The following is a 25014-nucleotide window of genomic DNA, read 5'->3' as shown; positions in this document are numbered from 1 at the left end:
TCCATGTCGAAAGGGGTCGAAAAACTCCAAAAATATACTTATTTTTCAAGAATTCAGCCGCCTTATGTGTTATTTTTCAATCTCCGGCTTAACCTCACTTTTGGAGCGGGCGATGGATGAGTCGTGGTTCGGGGGGGAGGATCCTCTGAGTTGACTAGGATCCTACGCGAGAATGCGCTGCAATCACCGGCTCACAACAGAACGGCGTCCTATAGAACTCGTCCCTGGTCCTGTTCAAGATACTGGAGGTTTCTTGTGTTTCTGTTTACGTTTACAGGTTAGGTTAGGAACGAGAAGTGCCAAAACAATCGTCACGTGAATAATTGCGAACAAAGTCTGAAACTGTGTTAATTTCTTTCGTTGATCGTGTTTCTTCCGGATTTGTATCTTCTCTGATCATCCTCACGTTTTTGCAAAATGAATTCAACAGTACTTCTCCATGCTGTCTTCTTATTTATGTGCTTTAGGAACGGTAAGAAAGTACCTACGCAATATGTATTTTAGTAGTCCATTAGCGTAATCATTGATCACTGAAGAGACATTTATAGAAACTGAAAAAGCAGTAGAATGTCTACTATTGAAATTTAGATTTTGTCTGGATGGACAAGACCAATGGCAAATTGTGAATCATAGGCTTTCGAAACTTTCCCATTTGAAGCTATGATCAAGAATCGTCTGAAATTGTTTGAAAGCGTTTGTTGCAAATATCCTAAACCTCGCATATCTCTCTGTTGTTTAAATGTCAGATTCACCAATATATTGCAAAGAACGATACATCTCAGTGAGAGGCAAGTATAAGGGGAATGGAGCTATGTGTTCAGTCAACTATTTTCTTTGAAGGACTCGGATTTGGTAGCGTAGCCCTTTTTCAGGCGGAATAATGCATTGGTTGTCAGCCACCATAGAGGGGCCTTTATTTAGTCGATTATGCACCCGATTGTAATGAATCAGAGTCGAATTTTGGAGCCGAGTTGCGTATAAGAGCAGGTTTTGGCGACACGTAATGAATCAGAGTTAGTTTTCGAAACGAGAGTTGATGGAAAACTTATCTCATTCTCATTTGTGATGTGATATGAATTAAAGTCCGAAAATATTAACCGTTTCGGTACCAGCCAATCTTTGTTAATGTAGGATGAACAAACTACGAGAAATGGAGTAAGAATGAAAGAGAAGAAATTTTGAGACAAAGTTTAGCACTGTACTAATCCGAAGTTCACAAGAAAGTTGCACAAAATACGAAAATCGAGAGCAGAAGAAAAGTCGACAAATTTCCACACAACGGTGCACTTTTAAGTATTGAGAGTTAGAAACTCTTGATGAAAAGAAACTAGAATGGTCACTTGAGACTAAGAACTGAGAGAGGACCAAAATCACTAAGAGAGGGTGTGTGTTCCTAGGGTCTGAGAGATGGAAGAGGACCTCGATTTAGGCGCAGCGCATGCTTATATAGACTTGCTGACGTCACAGGTGGCGAGACAACAAGTCTATGCGTGATAGGCTGGCTATAATCTATGTAGCTATCAGTTGCAAGTTTTATAATAAAATGCACTGGAGATGAACTGAATGATAGGGTGTAAAGAGGATTTGTGATCGAAAAATGAGCTTTTGTAAGACGGAAAAATGGATGTTAGAAAAATATTGGAAAGTGTTGACACCGATAAAGGGCTCCGCTGCTTGATCTGATTCCTTCGAACAACTTAGTCGACTAATCACATAGCTCTATTCACTATTCGGTCTTGCCCCGTCCAACAAAAAAACTACAAAATTTTGTCGATAAGTGGCAAGCCAGTGTGATCGGTCAGATTTAGCGCTGGTCTGAGTTGTGGTGCTTCCACTGACTTCTGTTCCCACTCCGTTTTGCTATTCCATTGAAGGTAAATCCAAGTGATCTAAGTCAGGACCAAAAAGACCACTAATTCCGCTGCTATGCACAGCTGATGTCAGTAGAAAGCAAAAATAAATATCTCATTCAATGAATTGACGTAAGTAATGAAATTATTAGTAGCAAAATCACCTGTGAGGATTACTACATCAAATCATCATTTCTCTGATGTCAGGACGTATCTCAATTCCCATGTCGGTCCTGGAAAGCATATTATTATATGGATAACAGGGCTCATTTTGAAATGTAGTTATGTCCTCTTGTCAGAAAAGCGACTAAATGTATGAAAATTTACTGAACATTGGTATGGAAAATTAGGGAAATGGACATGACTCAATGTGTGGGATATCAATCATGAGCAACATATATCTTTCCATTCTCAATATTAATCTTCTGCAAATTTTCAAAAATTTGATGTAATATTTCTCTGTATTAAGCTGCTAAATTTTTAGTCATCTCGTCTTTTTTATGCAATCATTGGTACAAGTCATTGCTTAAGTTTTCCTCCTAATTTTTCATTGTCATTGTTGTTCTTCACCAAAGATTGAAAAAAAAAACCGGTTTTCAAATAATTTTTTGAATATCATACCTACCGTGCTTACTGTCTTGAAAAAACTCTTGTAATTAATTTCAGCCAAATGTATTGAGTGCTATCAATGTGATAGCGGCATGGCTGATGCGTCTGACTGTAACTACCTTATGGATAAAAGCAGCCCTGATTTGAAATCCAAATCGTGCTCAAGTATCCCAAACGCAAAGTTTTGTGTTAAGAAAGTTGCTCAAGGTATTAGATTTCCCAGCAGAATATTCGCCAAAATTGGCACATCATGGTTTCAATGGGTCACTGGGAGCAAAAGGGCTTGTCCTGCCAAAATTACAGCTTACATCCTCTTAAAACCTTTCGGTATTTCCTGCCTAGTCTGATCAGCTCTTGATCTGGCACCATGCAAACCGGTTAGTTGCAACCATACTTCAACAGAGACTGATACCTTTCTTGTGTCATGTTTCTTGCCGATTGAAAGCAAGAGAAGTGAAAAATTACTGCATTTGTTCAGTCATCTGTGATTATATGCTTACCTTTTGCGATGCTTTAAATTCTTCAGAACAGTTTTCTCTTCCTCGTATGCGGTACCTCAGCTGCGCCAGTCAGATTGTAAGATTCTTATAGCTCAAGATTTGCCTCTTGACCTGCTTTTACAGATTGAGACTCGAGATTTTTATCGATAAAAATCTCGAGGGCGGAGTCTCACTTATTGCATCCCTATTTCGCACTTTGATCTGTTCCATACAGGCCAAAGAGCATCTTTCAAGCAGTGACTGAATCCAAGGTGTCGCACCTTCATTATTTTTTTTTAAAAGAGCTAACTATCAGATAACATCTCTCATGATTTCTGCCATGCCATGGAACAACGCTGTATGAGTCTTCAGGCGTTGCAAAATTTTCTTCGATAAGTTAGGAATTTCTAATGAAACTTTTGTAACTGTTCTCCCAATTTTTCACAGAATTTCCTCTGCAGTATCTGAAAATTTTAAAAGAAAATACTCATAACTTTCCTCAAAAATGAATTCTTTATGCAAGGAAATTTGGCAACGCCTCAAGTCCATATGGTGTTCCTCCTTAGCTTGACAGATTTGGTTGTGGGCTTTTCTGGCTGCTTTGAATCCAACTCTAAGCTGTACAACTAAGTTTTCTTATGATCATTTCTATTGCATTTTTACTTGTACCAGCACTAAACCTAAGGGTCCTTTATTGAAGACACTTCTTTTTCTTTATTGATGCTTACGGTTGTGGCCAGCTCATCAAATTTCATGCTACCAGTGCACCGCTCCAGAAAATATGGATTGTGGTGATGCAATGATCCATATGGACGACGGTGGAACTGTTAGATCGTTGTCCTGCCATCATATCTATGATGCAAGATTCTGCATCAAAAGCACAGGAAATTACGGAGGTATTTAACTCTGTCTGAAAAAAAAAACATTTCAACTGGCAGTATTTTTTCATTTCCGTAGTGGAAGCACTTTCTTTTGATCCAGCACTGAGCTCTACCCTGTTTAATTTTGTGATGTATGTGGTTCACTCACTCAGAAGGAGCTGTGCACAGTTTTTTTTTCCACCCTCAAAACTGGTAAGATTTCTTTCGCTTTTAATGCCTCTCTTGTTCTTTTCTAGTTACACTCTAGGTGGTCTTGCATTGACTTTTCCGCAATTTTTAGCATGATATTGAATACACTTCTCTCTTCATGCTTTTTTGTACGATATACTTTCCGCCATCAATTTTTTTGGTTTGATTTTGACTCATTTTCTTGTTTTTGTATACTTAATCTATTTTTTTTTATAGAAGATCTGGCAAAGTCAACCATTGAATTATTTTTAAATACCTTTTAATACTTATACAAATAATCTACATCATCAAAAACAGTAGTCCCTACAAAAAAAGTAATAGTTCAACGACCAATCAATGAGAATACTCCTTTTTATGCGAAACATCTACCAAAAATCTGCTTCTTTCCTCTGATTTGGTCCAATTTTACTGGTAAAATTAGTAAATTCTTTTTCCAGTGGTAACGAACTCTACATATCAGTTTCATTATAACGAAGAAAAACTAAGCATTTTTAAAGTGTAAAATTTCATTTTACATAATTATTCTTGACCTATCTAGAGTATTTTTTTTTTACAAATTTCATGGAAAAATATCAGAATTTTTTAAAAAATTAATAAAAGGATGAAATGCTGCTGTACGGGGAATATTTTGATAAGCCTCAGTTTTATTATACCTACCTGTTTCAGATGAGCTTACCTTTTTCATCTGAAACAGGGTCCAGTTAATTCTTCATTTTTTGCGCTGAAGTTGACTCACAGATTCATCCCATCACGAATTTTTTGACAGGTGGCCTAGGAACTAAAAGATTTTGCTCCGCTCTTGACATGGGTAATTACTGCAACTACGTCAAACAGCCAGGAGTAGATCGAGAATATAGGTCCTGCGTTTACACTTGCGGTTCTGATGGTTGCAACTCTGCTCATCTCCTCAAGCCAGTCAATTTGTTCTTTTTTTCAACCATTTTGATTTCTCTGTACATGGGTACCATTTAAATCTTTTTCTGGACCAACTACCTAAGTTTCTGAACTGGAGACCACTAGTTTTATTGTATAGGATTTTTTATCTGAACATTTTTTTGTGCAATATTTTATGAAAATATTTGTCTGTAGATTTAATGGCCCTCTTTGCCTTCCATTTTCATTTTTATCCTAAGCTCAGAACCAAAAAAGATTAAACAAGAATTCTTACTTTTCAAAGTATCAGTGCATTGGTTCTTTGCAATGTAATTTCTATTCACCCCGTTTTCTTTCTTTTTTTTTTTCTTTTTTTTTTAATTCTATTCCTAAATTCGAGGGAGAGTACCACATGATTCATGCACATTCTTGAAAATACTTATACCTACGTACTTGATTTTTTCTTCAACCTTTTTTTTGCATTTAAAGATACTTGGACTCTCGAGTATGGACAAATTATTGGTACTTGAAATTGGCATTGGTTAAGAACTGAAGACAAAATCTTTTAAGAAAACATTTTCTTTTTAGCATTATAAATGTTTCATTATGCTGATCCAAGTGTCAACTACTTGAAAACTGGACCAACTGTGTTGGAAGTGCTTAATGAGTGGCTAAAGCTATTAAAAATTGTGTATACTTGAGCAATTGAGCATACAAAATCGATCAACAGCCTGTGGACATCTTCTTCTGGGGTTGAATTTCATGGATTGAGCCCTTGGGATCTTAATATCGATTTTTGGCCCTTATGAGGATACTTTCCCATTGAAATGTCTTGTAAATAGACAAAAAGCAGCCCACACCAGTCAGCCGATTAATCAATTTGTTTGACAACAGTGGTATCAGTTCCCTAAGCTCCCTCAGACGGTCAGAGATGAAAACCAGAAGGTTCGCCGGGACGGTTTAGTCCGTATGACAAATTGAAGACAGAATCGAAAAATAAAGGAAGTTGAATGAGAATGTCTCGGTTTTTTTCCCTTGAAAAAATAAATATATAAAAACCATACAGACGTTCAACTTACTTTATTTAAACCAAAAAAAAAAAAAAATTCACCGGGGGTGCAAGTATCTTGAAATTAACAACTACAGTCTTTGAAAAAAATTGAATTTATTTGTTGTGTTTCTCAAGTTAACATGAACCATGTATGTACTAGATATATTGTAAGATACTGTTCCATGTTTTGGTTTGTTTTGTTTTGTTTTTTTTTTTCATTCTGCGAATGTATTTATTATTTCTGTAATATTTTCTCAGCGTTTTCTCCCACCTTCCAGTTTCAATTAGTCAAGTAGAAAACAAGAAATCCGTCCGAATGAAAAGGGCTCAGTTTTTTACATTTACCTCCTCTGCTTGGAACCTTTTATGGTTTATATTAACTTTACCCCTCAATCTCTGAAGACGAATAATCTAAAAGCTTTACTGATGCTCCATACTGAGATTATTAATTTCCTGGCTTTCGTTAGTTTTATGAAACAAGTCACTGCATTTTTTAAACCTCAGTTGCATTTTCTGTCGGTAAATGCTATTTGATAGTGATAGTTTTTGCTTGTGTATGAACTGCTTCTCAAATTCTTCATGATCCTATCTTGTTTCTTTTTTCAAGAAAAGAAAGAATAATTATGCTCATGATACTATCTAGAAAAGATCTCAAAGTATTAGGTATTTTACAAATTAAGTAGGTCCAGCAGTCAGTCAACTGATATTCCTCCTTTTTTCCCTCACTAAAGCTCCTTTTTTTCCAATGCCGTCGCCAGTCTGTCAATTTTCATTGCATTGTTATCTAGTCTGTTCTATTAATCTTAAGTGCTCGAAGCGTACAGTAACTCATTTTTAATAGCTAATTGTAGAGGAGTCTTATTGATTTCCTTGGTTCCAAGACTTTAGATTTAGTTTTTATTTTGCTAAAATGATTTTAGAATGATTGTATGTGTAAATATTTTAATTCCTCTAATAGTCTATACTTATGTTGTACTAACAATACCTATCGCAAGAGCTCATAGTGCTCTGAAGCAAAGTTCAAGAAAACTTTGCCACCTCAGAATCAATAATTCGAATGTAGTGCTGCGATAATTTCTAATTCCTCTTGTCTGTAATTTTCTAATCCAACTAATGTCGCTAATTAATTCTCTGTAATTCTTGTAATCAGTAGTCTCCATGACTCCTAGACTTCTTGCCAGCCATATATTTATTCCTCTGCCTCCAGAATGTCTTTTTGAAAGTTAAAGGGTCTCCAATATTGTGTCACTTCCATATTTTCTTCTTATGATTTTTATCTCCAAAAAGGACACTCAAAGGCAATTCATAGGTTACATCAGGCGCTATTTCCAATTTTAACCCCTTGTTAGGTAGCTATGGGCTCCCTTTAAAAATTATTTCTGACCGAATAGACCCCCTCCTCCCTCCACGTACTTACAGTGAGAACTAATGGAAGATTTAAAGTTTATTTATTTTTCTCCCTCCCCGTCCTCTCCCCATTTTTTAATTCTTTCCCACTTTCAAAAAACAGGAGTTTCTAGCCCAATACCATGTTTAGCCTAGCCCCTTTTCTTTTCGTCAGGCACCCCCTCCCCCCCCCCCCTTCTCTCAGGAATAAATGGATGGTTCTTGAAGTACGTTCGGTCTCTAGTAATTTTAGTTTTAGATTTGCATTTTTACGTTCAGCCAATAAACTAAAATCATTTTATTTTGTGTGTGAAGTAAGAAAAATTTTGCTTATCAGGTATGCCTTGAAACTCTCACACTGATTGTGAGCCAATATTAATTTTTTTGATTTTAAGGAACTTTTTTATCATTCGTAAGTATTTTCTTCCATTCAAGAGTTTTAAAACTACCGGTAAAAATCCTGAATAGAGTGCCGATCCCCTCCCCCGGCTGACCCCCCTCCTTCCCGTTACTTCTCCGAGTTCTCCGTGCGTGAAGTTCGTAAATAAATGAGAATGAGAGAGGCAATTAACTTCTCTAATGCAAGCAAAGTTGACTAACCCTTGAATTGAAGGCACTAAGAATTGACGTTGATGACAATATCCATCGAATTCTTTGAGTCCAGTGTAATTAATAGTTGTTAGTCTAGTGTCCAATTCAGAAGGGTCGTGAATCCTTAATCAAATAAAGATGATTTTGATTTTTGCCTTGGATTTTCAACACTCTTGTGATTTTTTCGTTTGTTTTTGTTATTTTTGATCTTACAAAGGCTATAATCAAGAATGCACTTGGCTTTGCACAAGTCTAGAGACATGAAAACAGTGTTCCCTCTTCACCATCCGTTTCAGATGGAGCTAGAAAAAAGGTAAATCACGGATTCAAGAAAAGGAGAGGCGAAAGAAATTAAGAGGAAGATATACAAAAACGAGGTGAAGCGTGAAGTTTTCTTTTATTTGATGAATGAATATTTTACCTATCTTTACATTAAAGCATAGAGGTATTATAGTTCAGCCAAACTCAATACTGCTCTAGTTGATTCTGTACAAATACAGTGGAGTCTCGATTATCCGCGGTCTGTGGAGCCGACTTTATTTTTACTTTTTCTATTTCCTTTGAAAGCGACCGGGATCGAATGGAGAAATTCGGGGTCACTCTTCTCCTCTTTGGAAAAAAACATCTTTCCATATGTACGCGCACGTGCAGGCCTCCAGTGTTACCTGAGTGTTAAAAAGGATTCTTAGTTAAGAATTATATTCTCTCCTAATGCGTGTAAGTGTATTTACTGATTCCTTTAAAGTACAGTCTTTCCGGTGACTTTTTCCGGCCGTCTTGCGTGGATTTCGGTATCTCCGGTCCCAGTTATCGCGGATAATCGAAACTCTACTGTGATTTTATTTTACACGTGTGCCACGTTCTTACTCTCACTGTATTTTTACGTTTTTTTATGAGTCTTTCGAATGTGTTTTGTTTTACCTTTTGCGATTTTAATCAATTTAACAACCCTCTAATTGTAAGAATTCGACAACGGCCGAATTAGAATATTACATGGAACCTGCCAACGCTCTTATTTTCTAAAAAAATATTTCAACTTGTGCTGTCAATTTTTAATATAAAATTCCTATTTTTCATAGTTTTTTTTTTATGGAAATGGTGATCAGATATTCCGTCCACACGCTCTGTTTTTAACGAAATATTATTTTGAATTTCGTGCGTATACTTTAATAAGATTAAGTTAAGCATTGATGCGACTTTGCACTATATTTATCTGTTCGAATTGATTTCCATGTTTAATATGATTTTCTGTTTGTTTTTTGTTTTATACATTTTAGCATGCCGTCCAACAATTAACTATTGCCTTGATTTTGTACTTATTTAACAGCAACCTCATTTGTTTAATAAAATTTGAATTCAATGAAATTTGGATGTTGTTATATTTTCCTAATGCCCAGAATGCTACACGGAATGCACTTAGAATTCAGGTGGATGTCTAGTTTCGCTACGTGAATGCTTCTACATGCAGCCCATCGATAAGTTGATTATTAATTTCGAAAACAAATACCTTTTTTCAATAGTCACTTACTTAATATTGAGTTGCGTAGGGTTTTAAGGGTAATGTACATTTGATCCAGAAAGATCTCAAAATATCCGTTTAAAAAGTTTCTGAGTGAGAGTATAGAAAAAAAAAAAAAAAACAATCGATTTAATGCTCCAGCCATGCATGCGGATTTCGAGATATTTCGCAATTTTAATTCCTCGATCACATATTTGAAACTTTAGGTGATTCACCAAGGTTTCTGACATGGTCGAACTGGCATGCTATATATAAAATCGATTTTGTCAAAAATTTCGGCAGATTTTGAATTTTTAGCCAAGGAAAGGACGATAACTCCTTGCATTAGTCTAAGGAATCAATCTAAACCCATTAATTAGAAAAATGGAAGCAGAATTCGATTTGGAAAAAACCTCGCATTCGATACAGAAATCGATAACTGTATCGAATAGATACGAGATTATTTTCCAAGTAGGAACTTTCATTTCTCTGAATTTTGCCAATTTTTTGGTCTAGATTGATTCCTTAGGCTCATGCGCAGGGGTAATCGTCCTTTTTGGGCCAAAAATCCAAAATCTGCCGAGATTTTAGACACAATTCATGCGATATATCGCACGCCAGTTCAACTACGTGCGCCAGGAACCTTGACAAGTCACCTTAAGTCCAGAAGCACTGCAGACTGCAGCCTGCTTAGCTATGATTTTAGACAATACGTCCAAAAATTCAGAATTCACATATTGATAGTATTAATCAATTATGATTTTTAATCGTAAGTTTATCTCAGAATCACCTTAATTAAAGTCGACATCACGTGATGTAGCTAACTTTGAAAGAAAAGTGTCGCTGATAATCACCTTTCTCAGGTTGTGCACCAAATTCATGTTATGGGTCTTTAACAGCCTCATCAAGTCTTGCAAAAAAGCTTAGACGTCTCAAAAGTCTTAAAAGTCGCCACAGTAGTTTGATGAATACCGCATGAACATACCTGTATTAGGTATTTTAAAATTAAAAAAAAAAAAATTATCATAAATTTAAATCAGTATTTATTACAGCCACTGTGACCATCAAATAAGTGATCCGAGAAAATTGATTTAATACACTTATCTGATGTAGGCGCTCTCGTATTCGGGTGCTACAAGCTACAACTGACAGATCCAGTGCATTTCTGAAGAAGAGAGAAAAGTGGGAGCGCCTTCAATTTTTGAACGGGCTACCCGCACGTTCGTGGAACACGAATAGTTGTATCATGGCGCCGCAATCAACACGTCTAGCGTCTTGCTGCTTTTGTGAGGGACATTCGTTGCTTATTAGCGTGTCATTTAACATGAACTACGGGCTACTTTGGAATAATTTTCAGACTTTTGACTGGCCAGTCTGTGGACTATGACTGCCTATTCTGCCGTGCTAAGGGAGAACGCCGTATGAACATTCGAGAGTTGCCAAATTTCCTTCGATAAAATGTTTATTTTTGAGTCAAGTTATGAATACTTTTCATCGACATTTTTAGGAACTCTAGGTGAAACTGCGAACCAAATTATCTGAAAAATTGGAAGAAAAATGATCATTTATTCACCAGGAAATTCGTGTTTTATTAAAGGAAGTTAGGCAACGCCTGAAGGTTCATACGGCGTTTTTCCTCAGCATGGCAGTATTTTACGGACTGGGCAGGATAATCGGGCAGTTTGACTAAGAAAAAACGTTTCCCAATCCGCGGACTGAGCAATAAATTTTGCCAACGTGTGTAACACTCACACTGAAGAAACCTTTGACAAACATCTCCTTTAATGGGCCTTCAACACAGCCCGTAACTTCTTTTTTAGTGTGCGTTGAAATCTGACTATATCACTTAAAAGCAAAGCTGATATTTGTTTGTTCGTCGCTATCTTTGCTCTAATCGGTCGATGTTGAATTATTCAAAACGCAATCGGAAAAGCCAAAAGGACGTTATCAATGGCGTAATCGGGTAATCCCGTTTATGACGTCAACATGACTTTTCGGATATTTCCTTTCCAAATTGGCGGGGTTTTTTTTATGACATCATCCTTGTTTAAAAAAACTTTTAAACTAAATTTTTTTTTGAAAAAAAAGAATGAAAATAATTAAGGGGCTTGGAGGATAAGGCGCATAAGTGCAATCTTTGCTATTTCGAGAACTACGTGTTTGAAGTTACGAAATTACATGGATCCTTATGGCCGAGAGAAAGTTCAAACTGACTTCTTGATGCTGAAAAAGTGGAATTTGGGAGCGAATTTTTCACAGACTGTGCGTTGAGACTAAGTTTTACTTGAAATCATAACTATCTCAATTTTTTAAAAAACTTCATTTATGGGTCTTGTCCTCCAAACCCCTCAATGGAGAATTTGCAGGTGCCTTAAATTTTGTAAATTTTATCTTTAAAATAGTACTACAGAGAAACTGAGTTCGCGGATATCCTTGGTTTCTAAATTGGACAATTATTGGCGAAAATATGACAAAATAACCTAATCTGCTAAAATACATGTGTTTAAATGGAAAATGCTACCAGATGACGTCACAAGTTGCACATTTCCTCACTTTAAAATGTATTTTTCTCCAATTTCCCATGTCAAAAGAAAATTATAAAAAAATTCTGCGAACTCAGCTCATTATGCACTCTCAGATGAAGCAATAACATTTTTGGGTGCAAACTCTCCGTCGTTTTATTTTTTTCAAAAAAGAATTAATAATAATAATTTTTCTTATTACTATTGCCATCACTACACTCCTCCGAGGACGCGACAGAGCGATAGATCGAATAGGTCGAGCTAGACGGGGAACTCGATTTGGCAGGCGCGGACAGCGGTTCAACTAGACAATTGGTAAAGGTTAACTACCATCCTCGCAGCTCCAGAATACGATGCGTTTGACTCATTAATTGAACCTACCCATGTCAAACCAAACATGCACACCACAAAATGAGCCTCACAATATACACACCCTTACGGAGCTCAGGGCTCGCGAGAATATGAACTTTCCGGGCTTTGACACCGTCGGATTCAATTTAGGATCGTCGCGGTCTCAACGTGGCTCCCTGGTCTCTCCGCCGCCGACGAACCGAGCTCACATGTCGAACCGCCATCGTAAATCTTCCTCTTCCGCCGTGAAATCATGAATTTTCCGGGATATTTGAGGAAATTCGGCAGCGCTGGACGGCGTCTTCTCCCGCCGTCGAGGCCTTGAATGAATCGGGCCGAGGGACGGACCCCGGAGTACGCGAAAGTTCCAGCGACGACGGAAAATCACCGTCAGCCCCGCCGCCGCCACCGGGAGATTATTTGCATTGAGTCAAGAGGATCGAAAATTCACTCTGGGAAAGAACCGAGATTCGCCAAGTGGCTGAAGATCGAGGTGCAAGAAGAATGGGCCTGTTGCAAACTTCAGCTAGAACAAAAGAGAGGAGTTGTTCCGTAGACAAAATGGCTTCAAAATCACGACGGACGCATTATAGGAAAGTCTGAAATTCACTCCAAACTTCACAATTTATGTCCATAATCTGTGCTTTTTTAAGCCGCCCTCTTCAAAAACAATACTGCGATATAGGTACCTAGGTAAACATTTCGCAAGAGGAGTCATTCTATCTAACACCCTTGCGCACTAGGATGCTACGCAATATTCAACATGGCCGACGCTTCGGGGTGCAAATGCTAATCGTGAGGAAGCACCATGGTATTTATCGACGCAAGGATAAGATAGTATATAAACACGCCGGTTGCAGGGCCGGAATTCACCTACTTGCTGCCCATGGGCCGCCTGCATTTTGCCGCCCCCTTCTCATTCGTTTTGAAACTCGATAAAAACCATCAAGTGAACGTGCCAGCGTGGGAGGGGTGCATAAGACGCATTTACTCGTGTTGAACACATTTTTTGGGAAAGCCCTGTCAACACTACTAGCAAAAGTTCACGGAACTTTGCGCGAAAGTTAAGTTTAGTTAACTTCACGCTTTGCGCCAAACATGGAAGGCCTTGTTTGCCTTCCATGCCTTCCATGTTTGGCGCAAAGCGTGAAGTATTCAGACAGTCTTGTAGGCGCTATGCGTTTCACGCTGACCGCACTGTGTTTGGCGCAATGCGTGAAGTATTCAGACAGTCTTGTAGGCGCTATCCGTTTCACGCTGACCGCAATGACCGCACTGTGTTTGATGCAATGCGAGAAGTATTCGTGCAGTCTTGTAGGCGCTAATATGTGTTGCATGCCGATCGCCGCGCCGAGGGCTTCTCCTTTTCATCTCAAGTCCTCGTTATCATTTCTCTCTAAGTCGCGCCGTTCCAGGCCAAATTGCGTGTTTGGTTTCTCTCTTAACTCGACTAATTGAAAGTACTCTCTCTTGTACCACTAAGAGACGACAAAATTAGAAATTACTATACTCTCAGTAAATGAGAGATTTTGTCGCCTTTTCTCGTTTGTAATGTTTTTTTGTCTAAATTCGATTTTTTTTATACCTACACTTAAAAAAATTGCAAATTTTTGCCACCCCTTAGATCTGCCGCCATGGGCCGCGGCCCATGTGGCCACCCCCTTAATCCGGCCCTGGCCGGTTGGTATGGTATGAGTGACCTCTTAAAATCAGAAATTTTTCTTCACACATAATCATTCGTCCAACTTACTTGTTGCAGGTTTGATTTCGAGACTGAAATCAGAAAGGAAATTTGACCATATTCCCCATTGTTCAAGAAAGCTACGGGGCGAGTCCGAGTGCGACCTGCTAGCCTCTCAAGAAATGTTCCCAGTAACAGGTAAGACTAAATTTCTTTTTTATTTACAAATGATGTATAGCCTTCGATAGAAAGTTGTATTTTTATGTTTTGCTATTTATTTGCCATTAAAGATCTGAATTTCCTGCAATTATTACCGGTCAGAAATGCTCCATGTGTCATGATGGTTTAAAAGAACTCCTCAATTGGAACTTTCGCACCTTTGAATTGTAGATACGTTCTTTCGTTCGGAGAGTGACGAACTGGCTGGAAGTCATTTTTACGTACTTTTTAAGACGTAACTTTTTTCACTCTAGGAGAACGTCTGGCAGGTGTGGAGGCCGGAGCCCCCCCCCCCCCACCCCCTAGCTGGGGGACGAATGTTCCGTGTTCCCCCAATCCAATCCACGCATCGATATGTTCGTCGGGCTTTTATAGAACCGCTCAAGGCGAATCTTGCAGCTGAATCAAAGTGCTATGTACACATATTTTCTCTCAAAAATCATAAATATAGAATGTTTCATATCGCTGGCCAAAGTATGAAACCACTTATCGACGGTGCAAGTCGGCAATCACATAACTCGTTTGCGGTGTCTGAAAATCTCCGCAACTATGTTATTTTTTAGAGGAGAACAAATGGACATGATTCCTTGAAGTTTTTGCAGAATTTTCCTCGCATATAGAAGAAAAATCACGGCAGTTTTAAATAATTACCGTTGAGTAGTTTTCCGTTTAAAAAATAAAGTATGACAGGAAGTCTGCGACGTCGCAAACCGAGTTACGTGATTGCCGACTTTCACCGTCGTTATCTCCATCCGCGACGTTGCAAACTTCCCACCATACTTGATTTTTTCCTCTGAAAACTAGCGAACGTAATTTCTTAAAAACTCTCTTGATTTTTCTTCTCTGTCAGCAGAATATTCCGTATAAATTACAAGCTGTGACAAGTTGGCTTGTTGCCCTTCGTAAAAATAAAATAGGAGCGGAAGTTTTGAATCAGCGCAATGAAGGTACGTGGTTTTACACTTCAGCGATCGATATTCTAAGTGCTCTTCCCATGAACTGCACTTGAATTTCATATTAATCGCTGTAAAAATGCCCTCGTTGACGAAATTCGGCAACCTCTGGCCATGGGAGCTTCATATTTCTACGCCGCTCAATGGCGAAGATTATAATTATGAAGCTAGTTGTGCGTCTGATTCCTTGTCCTGTCCCGTCGTCGTCGCTCACTGGAGTTTCTTGGACTCACTCGGGAGAGTTTTATTTAAAAATCCCCTAAATTGACTACATTTTACGATGTGAAACCATTATTTCTGGCTCATTTCAGAAACAACATATATGCTATCGGTTTCCCTAAGCAGAAAGGTGCTTTTATGGAAAAGCCAAAGCTAGTGGTTCCTTATTGCAAAATGTAATCCAAATTGTCTTCGATTATTTTATCACGTCGAGCAACGATCCGTCGATCAGGTCTGATTTCTTGCATGACAACAATCAGCCTAATTGTATTACACGTTGCCATATTTCCTCTCGTAATTTTTTTCCAACCGAAAATGAGCAACGTTCTGCCCATTGAAAATTCGGCTCTCGGCATGAGCTCTGTAAGAACAAGCGTAGGTCTGTCTGTGCCTTCCGCCGTAGAAGTATGCGTGGCTGCGTCGCTTGATTTTGAAGGCGCTTTGACTTGATCGTGCATAACTACTTCTCTGCTGCCGTGCTTAGGAAGAAAGCCGTATGAACATTCGGGAGTTGCCAAATTTTCCTCGATAAAATGCTATTTTTGAGGAGCGTTGTGAACATTTTCTCTTGAAATTTCCAGATGATATAGATCCAATTACGAGGAAAATACTTTAAAAAATCGGAAGGAAAATACTCATAAGTTCACCAGGAAATTCGTGTTTCAGTCTGGCTGCACATGAGAGAGGTACAATGACGTTTCAAGGGAAAACGTCGTAAGAGCCTTCAGAAGTTCAGACATTGCCATATTTCCTTCAAAATCAACCGGAAAATTCGGGACATTTTTCCTCCAATTTTTCAGACACTTTTGTTCACCTTTTTATCTAACACATCTGATTATTTTAAGGAAAAATATGTAACTTTCCAGAAAAATGAACATTTTATCGAAGGAAATTCGGCAACTCGCGAATGTTCTTACGGCGTTTTTCCTTTGCACAGCAGTCAGCAATATACTCATTTAGAAGCGTTTAAAAGATTTTGCGTGAAACACGTAAGTTGGCGAGGGGGGTTCAGGTCTGCGTTATCAGCTTGAAGTGAAAGTATAGCAGCAGTAAAGAAACCTTAAGATATTGAAAAAATAACCTTACTGACGGAAACACTCAGACCTCTTGAACTTACCCTTCCCTTTTCGTCAGCCTATGAGGAGAAAAAAGTCTGTGGGCTGACTGTTGAAATTAATAGACAAAGCTATAGACAAAGAAGACTAAAGGGATTTGGACGGATCGTCTTGGATTAAGCGGGTGGTCGCAATGGACATAGGAGGTAGGTAATAGACTAACTAACGGCAACCCATGAGGGACCCTATAGTTAGTCCATCCTTAACCCTCTTAGTCTGCAAGAACCACCCATTTCAACTAGTAGGATCGCTCCATACTCCCTATATCGACGGTGAAACTACCAAACCACGTATCTCGGTTTGCGACGTCGCAGACTTCCTGTCATACTTTATTTTTTAAATGAAAAACTACTTAACATCCAGTCTTTAAAATTTCTGTGATTTTTCCTCTTTGTGCGGAGAAAATTCCGTGAAAATTTCAAGGAATGATATTGATTTGGTCTACTTCAAAAAAATAAAATGTGAGCGTAGATTTTTAAACACCGCAAACGAGATACGTGGTTTGGTAGTTTCACCGTCAATATCTTCTTTGTCTATCACGTTGTCTATCGATTTAAATAATCAGCCCGCAGGAAACCGATAACGTGTCAGAATTTTGGTGCTCGCGGTATTTTATTTTTTAATTCCTTGCATGAGAGTAACTCAAGAACACACTCAGTTACACTAGAGCGAAGCCCAAATGGATTAGATGCGCATTGCTTTTAAATTTCGGCATCCTTTTTTCCACAACTCAGCCCTCTCAAATGGAGCAGTGACGTGGCGTGCTATGCGATGTATCGATTGATATGTCATTTAAACCAATGGAAGTTTATTGATAGATAGGATGTTCGCCGCGAACACCTCAATTATCGATTATTTACCACAGCTTCTAATGGGGAAATATCGATGGATCGCAAAGCACCTCACTCGATTTTTAAAATGCTGCGACTGCGAGATGATGAGGCCATTGGTTTTCCCAAGAGTCAACTCCCAAGCTTTAAAAAAAATGAAATAATTACGGGTCAAGACAGTCTTAGGAGAAGGAGCTGATTCTTTTACAACACTGGAAAAAAAAAAAAAAAAAAAAAAAAAACCACATTGGATCTAGAGTCCAGACTCTTAAAAACATCGACAAGAAGAAATACTCTTGATTCAAACAGATTTAAGCTTAAATCAAGAACCAAGCCTCTTAATTTGAGCGGATTTCCTTTTGTTTTGATTTAAACTTAAATCTGATTGAATCAAGTGTCCTTTTTCTTGTCAATGTTTTCAAGAGTCTGGACTCTAGATCCAATGTGTTTCTTTTTCCAGTGAAGTGCCCATTTTTGTATTCCGTCAAACTTTCCATTCAGAGATTGGGGTGTTTATATCAGCAAGATTACCTTTACCGAGGGCTGAAAAAGGCTGACTTGAAACTAGGGAGTTGCTACAGAGCGGTAATTTTCCGATGATCTCAGTTCTATCAATGCCCAATCAATTATATTTCTTGATGAGTCCGCTCCAACGGGCTGATTATTGAAATTGATAGACAAAGCAATAGACAAAGAAGACAAAAAGGATTTGGAGGGATCCTATTGGTAGAAGCGAGTGGTTTCAATGGACAAAGAAGGTAGGTAATAGACTAACTAACGGCAACCTACGAGGGACCCGATAGTTAGTCTATCATTTTCCCCCTTAGTCTATGAGAACCACCCATTTCAACCAATAGGATTGCTTTATACCCCCTATGTCTTCTTTGTCTATAGTTTTGTCTATCAATTTCAATAATCGGTCCGCAGGTCCGAGCCCGCTCAACCTTATGTGACTTGTGACTGACGGCTTGATTTTCTCTGCCGCTACGCTTCTCCTCTGCTTTTGATGAAGTTGTTGATTAGCGTAGAGTTGGGATTCTACTAACGACGTGTCTTTGTTGCGTACCTTTTCAGGTATGACATCCAGGAGTAGGACTACAAGAACCTTTCGGGCCTCTTGAAGCTAGTAGAACGTAAATACCGTGAGGAGTGAAGACAGTGCAAGAGCGGGTATCTGATGCATAAGCGGTGCTTCCCCTCCTTGGAGGCTCTCCAAGAAGCCCGCATCCAGATACGGAGTGGTAAGGATATCCTACATGCGCAATCGAATAACACCAGACCGTGAGGAGTATAAATATCCGTTTGATGGAATTCAGAGGTGGACTGTCTTTACCTACAACGCAGGTAGGATACATCATCTTAGCCTCAACTTTTTAGGCTTTTTAAGGCTGGAAGTGAATTTTAGTGAGAAAGTGGCACCATTGTGTTTCTCGCGAAATTTTACGAAATTCAAAATGAGCACATCGAAATTTTTTCTGCATGGAATAGATTTTCGCGTTTTGCACCTTCTGAACGTCACGTTTTTCCAACTCGTGGAAAAGTGGGCACAACTTTTTTCCCACTTTAGAGCGTAACGCAAGGCGCTGTTTATGACTTTGTAAATAAAGGCATTTTCCCCTAGGTGAGAGAACAGATTGGTCTCCTCGCAGGAAGTCGTCGCGTTTAGTTTACAAAAAAGTAGGGATGGTCGAATATTTAGATAATCCACTGGAAAAAAAACACATCGGATCTAGAGTCCAGACTCTTGAAAACATTGACAAGAAAAAATACTCTTGATTCAATCGGATTTTTGCTTGAATCAGAACGAAATCCGCTGCAAGTAAGAGGCTTGGTTCTTGATTTAAGCTAGATTCTGATTGAATCAAGAGTACTTTTTTTTGTCGATGTTTTTAAGAGTCTGGACTCTAGATCCAATGTCGACTAATTCCAGTGTCGACTATCCGATTTTCGAATTATCGGCACCGAGATAATCGCATCACATTCGAATATTCGCCTCCGAAGTATTCGAAATCGCAAGATTAACCGTTAAATTAAATTTTTATGAGCTTTCTTAAACGCTAATCGTGGAGGAATTAGTGTAAAGTGGTCTCTTCCCTATTTGAGTATGTACTAGTAAAGACATGCCCTCAATGGTCGTTCGCCGCGCCGCATCATAGTGCAGTGCACGCTGATGAAACAAAAACGCCTTCACTCTCGTGCGTATGCAACACAGGCAACTCCCGAGCAGGAATAGTTGTATCACAGCGCCGGTATCCATTTAGCCTATATCCCGGGTGTTCGGCTGCCAAGGAAGTAACGGAGGGTACTTTGCCCGTTTCCGTACATCATCAAGACGCCGTATTTTCCTTCTTTCTCTATTTTAATCCCAAGGATTCTAATATGGTAGCTCGGCTCATCTCATCAGCCGAATTCCGAATTGAATCAGTGAGTTCGAAAACACACCAACTCGGAAAAAAAAATTGTTCAGGAAACACCTAAAACTGCGCACCGGGCTAAGAAGTTAGTTAAAGAAAAACCTTTTTGGTGCCAAAGGACAAGTACTTAGAGACTTTGTAAAGCACCAAGTTGAAACCGATACACCAAGTTTCATGACAGAGAATTAAGCGTTTAAAAATTTTCGAGTTGGTGTGTTTTCATTCTCACCGACTTTCAGATACTGATTTTTCATAGTCTGCCCAGAAAAATTTATACTTTTCGACCTGAATAACGCTTAAATATTTATATAACTTGTTGGTACAAGGTATAATGAACCGAAAAAGAAAACCGCAAGATCGGATGGTCACCCGTTTCCCTTGAAATGGCCAAAAATTGGTATTTCCAATGAAATACTCCGATTCTTCCCTTTTCCCGTCGCTGTCTTGAGCACTTCCGAATGCAATTTCGAAATTTCCTTTTCGTGCAGATGCTTCTATCCATAAGTGTTACTAAACCGTGGAAAATTGAAAATCGAAAAAAACCCGAGTTGGTGTGTTTTCGAACTCACTGATTCAATTGATTAATACTATCAATTTGTGAATTCTGAATTTTTGGACGTATTGTCTAAAATCATAGCTAGGCAGGCTGCAGTCTGCAGTGTCTCTGGACTTAAGGTGATTCGTCAAGGCTCCTGGCGCGCGTAGTCGAACTGGTGTGCAATACATCGCATTAATTGTGCCTAAAATCTCGGCAGATTTTGAATTTTTGGCCAAAAAAGGACGAAAACCCCTGCGCATGAGCTTAAGGAATCAATCTAGACCGAAAACTTGGCAAAATTCAGAGAACTGGAAGTAGAGTCTTATTTGGAAAAAACCTCGTATTCGATACAGGTATTGATTTCTGTATCGAATGCGAGGTTTTTTCCAAATCGAATTCTGCCTCCATTTTTCTGAATTTTTCCAATCATTGGGTTCCGTTGGGTTTGGGTTGTGGTTCCGTTGGGTTCATCAACGTCATAGGTTTGAAACGATCCTTCTCACCCCTCTCACCGTACTCCACGTAGAGTTGCCATCATTTTTTTCGAACCCTAGGTGCTCCATGTAATCCAGTGTCTATATTCTCCCTATGAAGTTACTCTACCTGTAAAGGTACTCTTCTTACGAGGCACTCTATAACCTCCTGGCCATGCCATGGATACACTCAATATAGGTACTTTAGGATACACGAACTAGGCGCGAATAGAGTCCATATTTATACTGAGAGTCCAGACAATGTGAATCCATTTCTGACTGGTTCCCGTATTTTAGGTTTTCCCAGTGTCACAAACTGGAATAAAGATTACATTTTTACCGATTGCAAAGATTATAATCTGGAATGGACCAGGGAATTACGGGTTCGGCAAGGAACAAACGGAATGAGGGAGGGAACGGAGAAAGGAATTTGAGAATGGGCCGATCAAAGATTACGAAAAACGTTCAATTTCTGTAATCTTAATTCCCGTTTGTGACTCCACGAGGGGGTGTTGTCTTGACTCTCAGTATAAAGGGACTCTAGGCGCGAATAGAGTACCTATATTGAGAGAGTATGGCCACTGGGGTTACCACCTCTGATTGGCTCAGCCATCTTAGGCTGAATGGAGCCCTTAGGACCCAAAAATGGCGGACGCCATAAATTAATGTAATGCCAAATGACTCAAAATGTAGTTTTCTTTGCTTATCGTAACGAGAAATTTACTCAAATGCACTCTTGCGACTTCTTTACATATTTTTAAGACTAATCGTGTGTAATTTTTGAGAAAAATTATCTTGAATGTAGTAAGGTTGGCAGCAAGTACGGTTGGTGGTAACCGTCAAAAGTTGGCAATGACCCCCCTCCCATCCACAAAAACCAAAACAAAGCACCGCCATTTTTGGGTCCTAAGCCTCTCCATGGGGCCCAGTGGCCATACTCTCTTAATATAGGTACTCTAGGCGCGAAGAGTCCCATATGACCCAGATATCACGGCAACTCCGATTATCAGCTGACTGGTCAGCCGACTTGGATGGCCACTGGGCCCGATAACGAGTGCACCCAAACGAACGATTTTGTAGGGATAAGGATCAGGGAGTCATGCGACTTTCTGTCACACAACAACATCACTTGCTCAATTACAAAGAAATGGATTGTTCTCAATAATTGCTCAATCTACCTTACATTTTGGACGATCGCAATAGACATTTGTAGCTCTTGATAAACCACAATAGGTAATTTTCATTCGTCTTGTTCACTACTATGGGTCCGCCATCTTGGTGCACTCGTATCGGCCTCCATCGAGCCTAGATGGCTAAGCCAATCAGAGATGGTAACCCCAGTGGCCATGCCATACTCTCTCAATATAGGTACTCTAGGCGCGAAGCCCCGAACTGAACCACGATATCCAGCGGCAACCATCCGCGTCCCACCACGCAACGTGACGTCACATCACCTTCCGCGAACCCTCGACTCGGAGCGCGGGCCTCGCTTTTCACTTTCCGCCGGCCCGAAAAGCGGTTATCGTCCGGATCGCGCGGCCGCCGCGCCGGGCCGGGCGACTCCGCCGCGAGTCGCCCCGGTCGGCCCGGGGCGGCGACCACTACTGCGTCACGTTGATAAAAATTGTTTATTCTGCCCGACGTCGGCGCGATCTTCTTCCACTCGGATCCGCCAGTTCGTCTTCCAGCGCGGTCCAGCGTGCGTCTCCCGCTCCGCTCGCAGATTTCGTCTCGGCCGTTTCGTTTTTCCCGCCCCCCGCGCACCCCCACCACCCCCTCCCGCTGCCCCACTTTCCCGCCGATAGAGGAGGACCTCCACTCACCTTCCGCCCCCACCCCGGCGACCGATAATCGCCGCGCTCACAAGTTTTCGCGAACCGGTGCCGCGAGTCCCCAGCTTTCGAACCCGCGCCGGTCGCTCTCGAGTCCCGCCGGAAACGACCCCCGAAAAAACCCCTCGGTTTCCGGTTTAAACCCCTCGGTTTCCGGTTTCAAACTCCTCGGTTTCCGGTTTCAAACCCCTCGGTTTCCGGTTCCCAGCGTCGCCGGTCCCCCCGACCATTTTCCCGACTTGCCAGTGCTTCAGTTTCCGCCCGCCGTGACGACCGGTTTCCGGTCCCGGGGATCCGGTCCGCGCAGCGCCATCTCGCGGCGCGTCCAGGCTATTCCGAAAATAGTTCGTAGATCAAGTGAACGGAATTTGACGGAAACAGCGAAAAACTTTGACCCCAGTGTGAACCTCGACTATGATCCAACCTTGAGGCTGAGCGTCCGATTCTCTGGTGCCGGTTGAAATTCGAAGTCGGTTAATTTCGATTTGTGAAGTGTGGTGCAGGTTTTGTAGTGTCCGGTAGATAGATCAGTTCTCCGATTTCAAAATCGCTTTTAAAAGACCTCCGTGCTGACGGTAGTTTTTCGGAAGTATGAAACTTTCGGCGCCCAAAGCTCGCAGACTTAAATACCGCTGGTGCGTTTGATTCGGGATCCTGCCGGGAATTGAACCGAACCGGAAATCGACTCCACGACCGGAAATGAAGTTTTTCAAGGGCTCGAAAGTCTTCCGTCTGAGGTGAAGCCTCACAGCGCGACGTTTTAGCCTTGAAACAGTGAGAAACTGTACGAATTGCGTGAAAATAATTGAATAATGGGTTTGAAAACCGTTTTACTGTGCGAGCTCGTGGTGATATCCACCCTCACGGTTGGTCTGATGGCGTTGACTGCGGGGTCTTCGCTGCACTGTTCCATGCGACGGGAGATCTCGCCGTGCACTTGTGCCCATCTGGAACTGAACCCTGGCCTCATCCAGGTGACCTGCGAGAAGATCGAGTCCTTCGGCACGATCGTCAACGCCCTGCAGGATAAGTTCGACCCCGAGACGCAGATCGTCCTGAAAATCGCCTTCTCCGGAATGAGGGATTTCGGGGATCGAGGCTTCGAGCAACTTGGATTAACCATCATCAATCTCAAATTGAATTATAATAACTTGAGGTATGCTCTTTTCTTTTTCCTCGCGTATAGAGTAACCCAGCGGGCCGATTATTGAAATTGATAGACAAAGCTATAGACAAAGATGACAAAAGCGATATGGAGGGAACCTATTGGTGGAAGCTGGTGGTTACAATGGACAAAGGCAGTAGGAATAGACTAACTAACGGCAGCCCACGAGAAACCCGACAGTTAGTCTATCATTTTCTCCCTTAGTCTATAAGAACCACACATTTCAACCGATAGGATCGCTCCATACCCCCCATGTCTTCTTTGTCTATAGCTTTGTCTATCAATTTCAATAATCAGTCCGCAGGAGGGTTGCCGGCGGTCTGGAAAACTGGGCCGGTCGGGAAGTTCGCGACGACCGGGAAAAGTCAGGGAACCACTGCAAAAAAATTCTCGGCGTTTTTACCAAGGTCCGTTGGTACCTTTACCATCTCACTTTTTTTTACCAATTATTGGTAATTTTACCAAGACAGACTGGTAAGCTTACCTAAAAACCGGTATTTTTACTGTTTTTTTTTCGGGTAAGAATACCACTTTTATTGGTTATCGATTCTCGGTAACTTTGCCATTTTATCTCGGTAATTCTACCACGGTCGATAAAAAATATTGGCGTTTTTACCAAGGTCCAGTAAAATTACCGAGAAAGTTCAATAATTTTACCGAGATTTCTCGGTAAAATTACCGATTCCATAAATGGTAATTTTACCTAGAAAAAACTGGGATCAAATAGAACCCTGATTTCTTGGTAATTTTACCCTTTTCTTAGTAAATACACAGATATTTTTTTTTCACTGAAAGTCAGGGAATTTAGTGTGTTCAGCGATTATCAGAAATTCGTGTAATTTAAAGGAAGAAATCCAAGTGGAAGTCTCATGCGAATGTCAGGGAAAAGTCAGGGAATTTGTACATGAGTCACTACTCAAGACGTGTTGGGAGTCTCACTTATTGGACTTCATTCTGCAATAAGAAACGACTGTCGTATTTCCGGCTCACACTGGAAAAAAAAACACATTGGATCTAGAGTCCAGACTCTTGAAAACATTGACAAGAAAAAATACTCTTGATTTAATAAGATGTTTGCTTAAATTAAAAGGGAAATGCTCAAATTAAGAGGCTTGGTTCTTGATTTAAGCAAAAATCCGATCGAATCAAGAGTATTTTTTCTTGTCGATGTTTTTAAGAGTCTGGACTCTAGATCCAATGTGGTTTTTTTTCCAGTGCATTTATGAAAGCACCTATCAACAGAAGGAAACTAATGGCACTCAGGCTATTTTTAAAATGAGCCAGTAGCAGAAGTT

At 40.1% G+C, this 25014-nt stretch overlaps 2 protein-coding genes across 3 annotated transcripts in view; both read left to right on the top strand.

Moving 5' to 3' along the window:
- The first annotated feature begins 208 nt into the window (after positions 1 to 208).
- Positions 209 to 18641, top strand: LOC109034684 (UPAR/Ly6 domain-containing protein bou). 2 transcript variants are annotated; one of them, XM_019047963.2, is made up of 3 exons: positions 209 to 472; positions 14040 to 14159; positions 18372 to 18641. In XM_019047963.2, the coding sequence occupies exons 1-3, from the start codon at positions 418 to 420 to the stop codon at positions 18416 to 18418; spliced, it is 222 nt and encodes a 73-aa protein (XP_018903508.2). In that variant the 5' UTR covers positions 209 to 417; the 3' UTR covers positions 18419 to 18641. The 2 variants fall into 2 exon arrangements, with proteins under 2 accessions (XP_018903508.2, XP_018903497.2); XM_019047952.2 differs by lacking the exons at positions 14040 to 14159; positions 18372 to 18641 and adding exons at positions 2517 to 2666; positions 4775 to 9274 and having other exon boundaries at positions 245 to 472.
- A 3804-nt stretch (positions 18642 to 22445) lies between these two features.
- LOC109034679 (uncharacterized) overlaps positions 22446 to 25014 on the top strand; it is a 57582-nt gene continuing 55013 nt past the window's right edge. The window contains exon 1 of the mRNA XM_019047939.2: positions 22446 to 23710. Within this exon, the coding sequence (XP_018903484.1) occupies positions 23367 to 23710 (344 nt within the window). The 5' untranslated portion in view covers positions 22446 to 23366. The remainder of the gene's footprint in view (positions 23711 to 25014) is intronic.

The sequence above is a fragment of the Bemisia tabaci genome, chromosome 6 (assembly GCF_918797505.1).
Source record: "Bemisia tabaci chromosome 6, PGI_BMITA_v3".
NCBI lineage: Eukaryota > Metazoa > Arthropoda > Insecta > Hemiptera > Aleyrodidae > Bemisia > Bemisia tabaci.
Note: the sequence above shows the minus strand (reverse complement) of the source record. Positions and strands in the feature narration are given on the sequence as shown.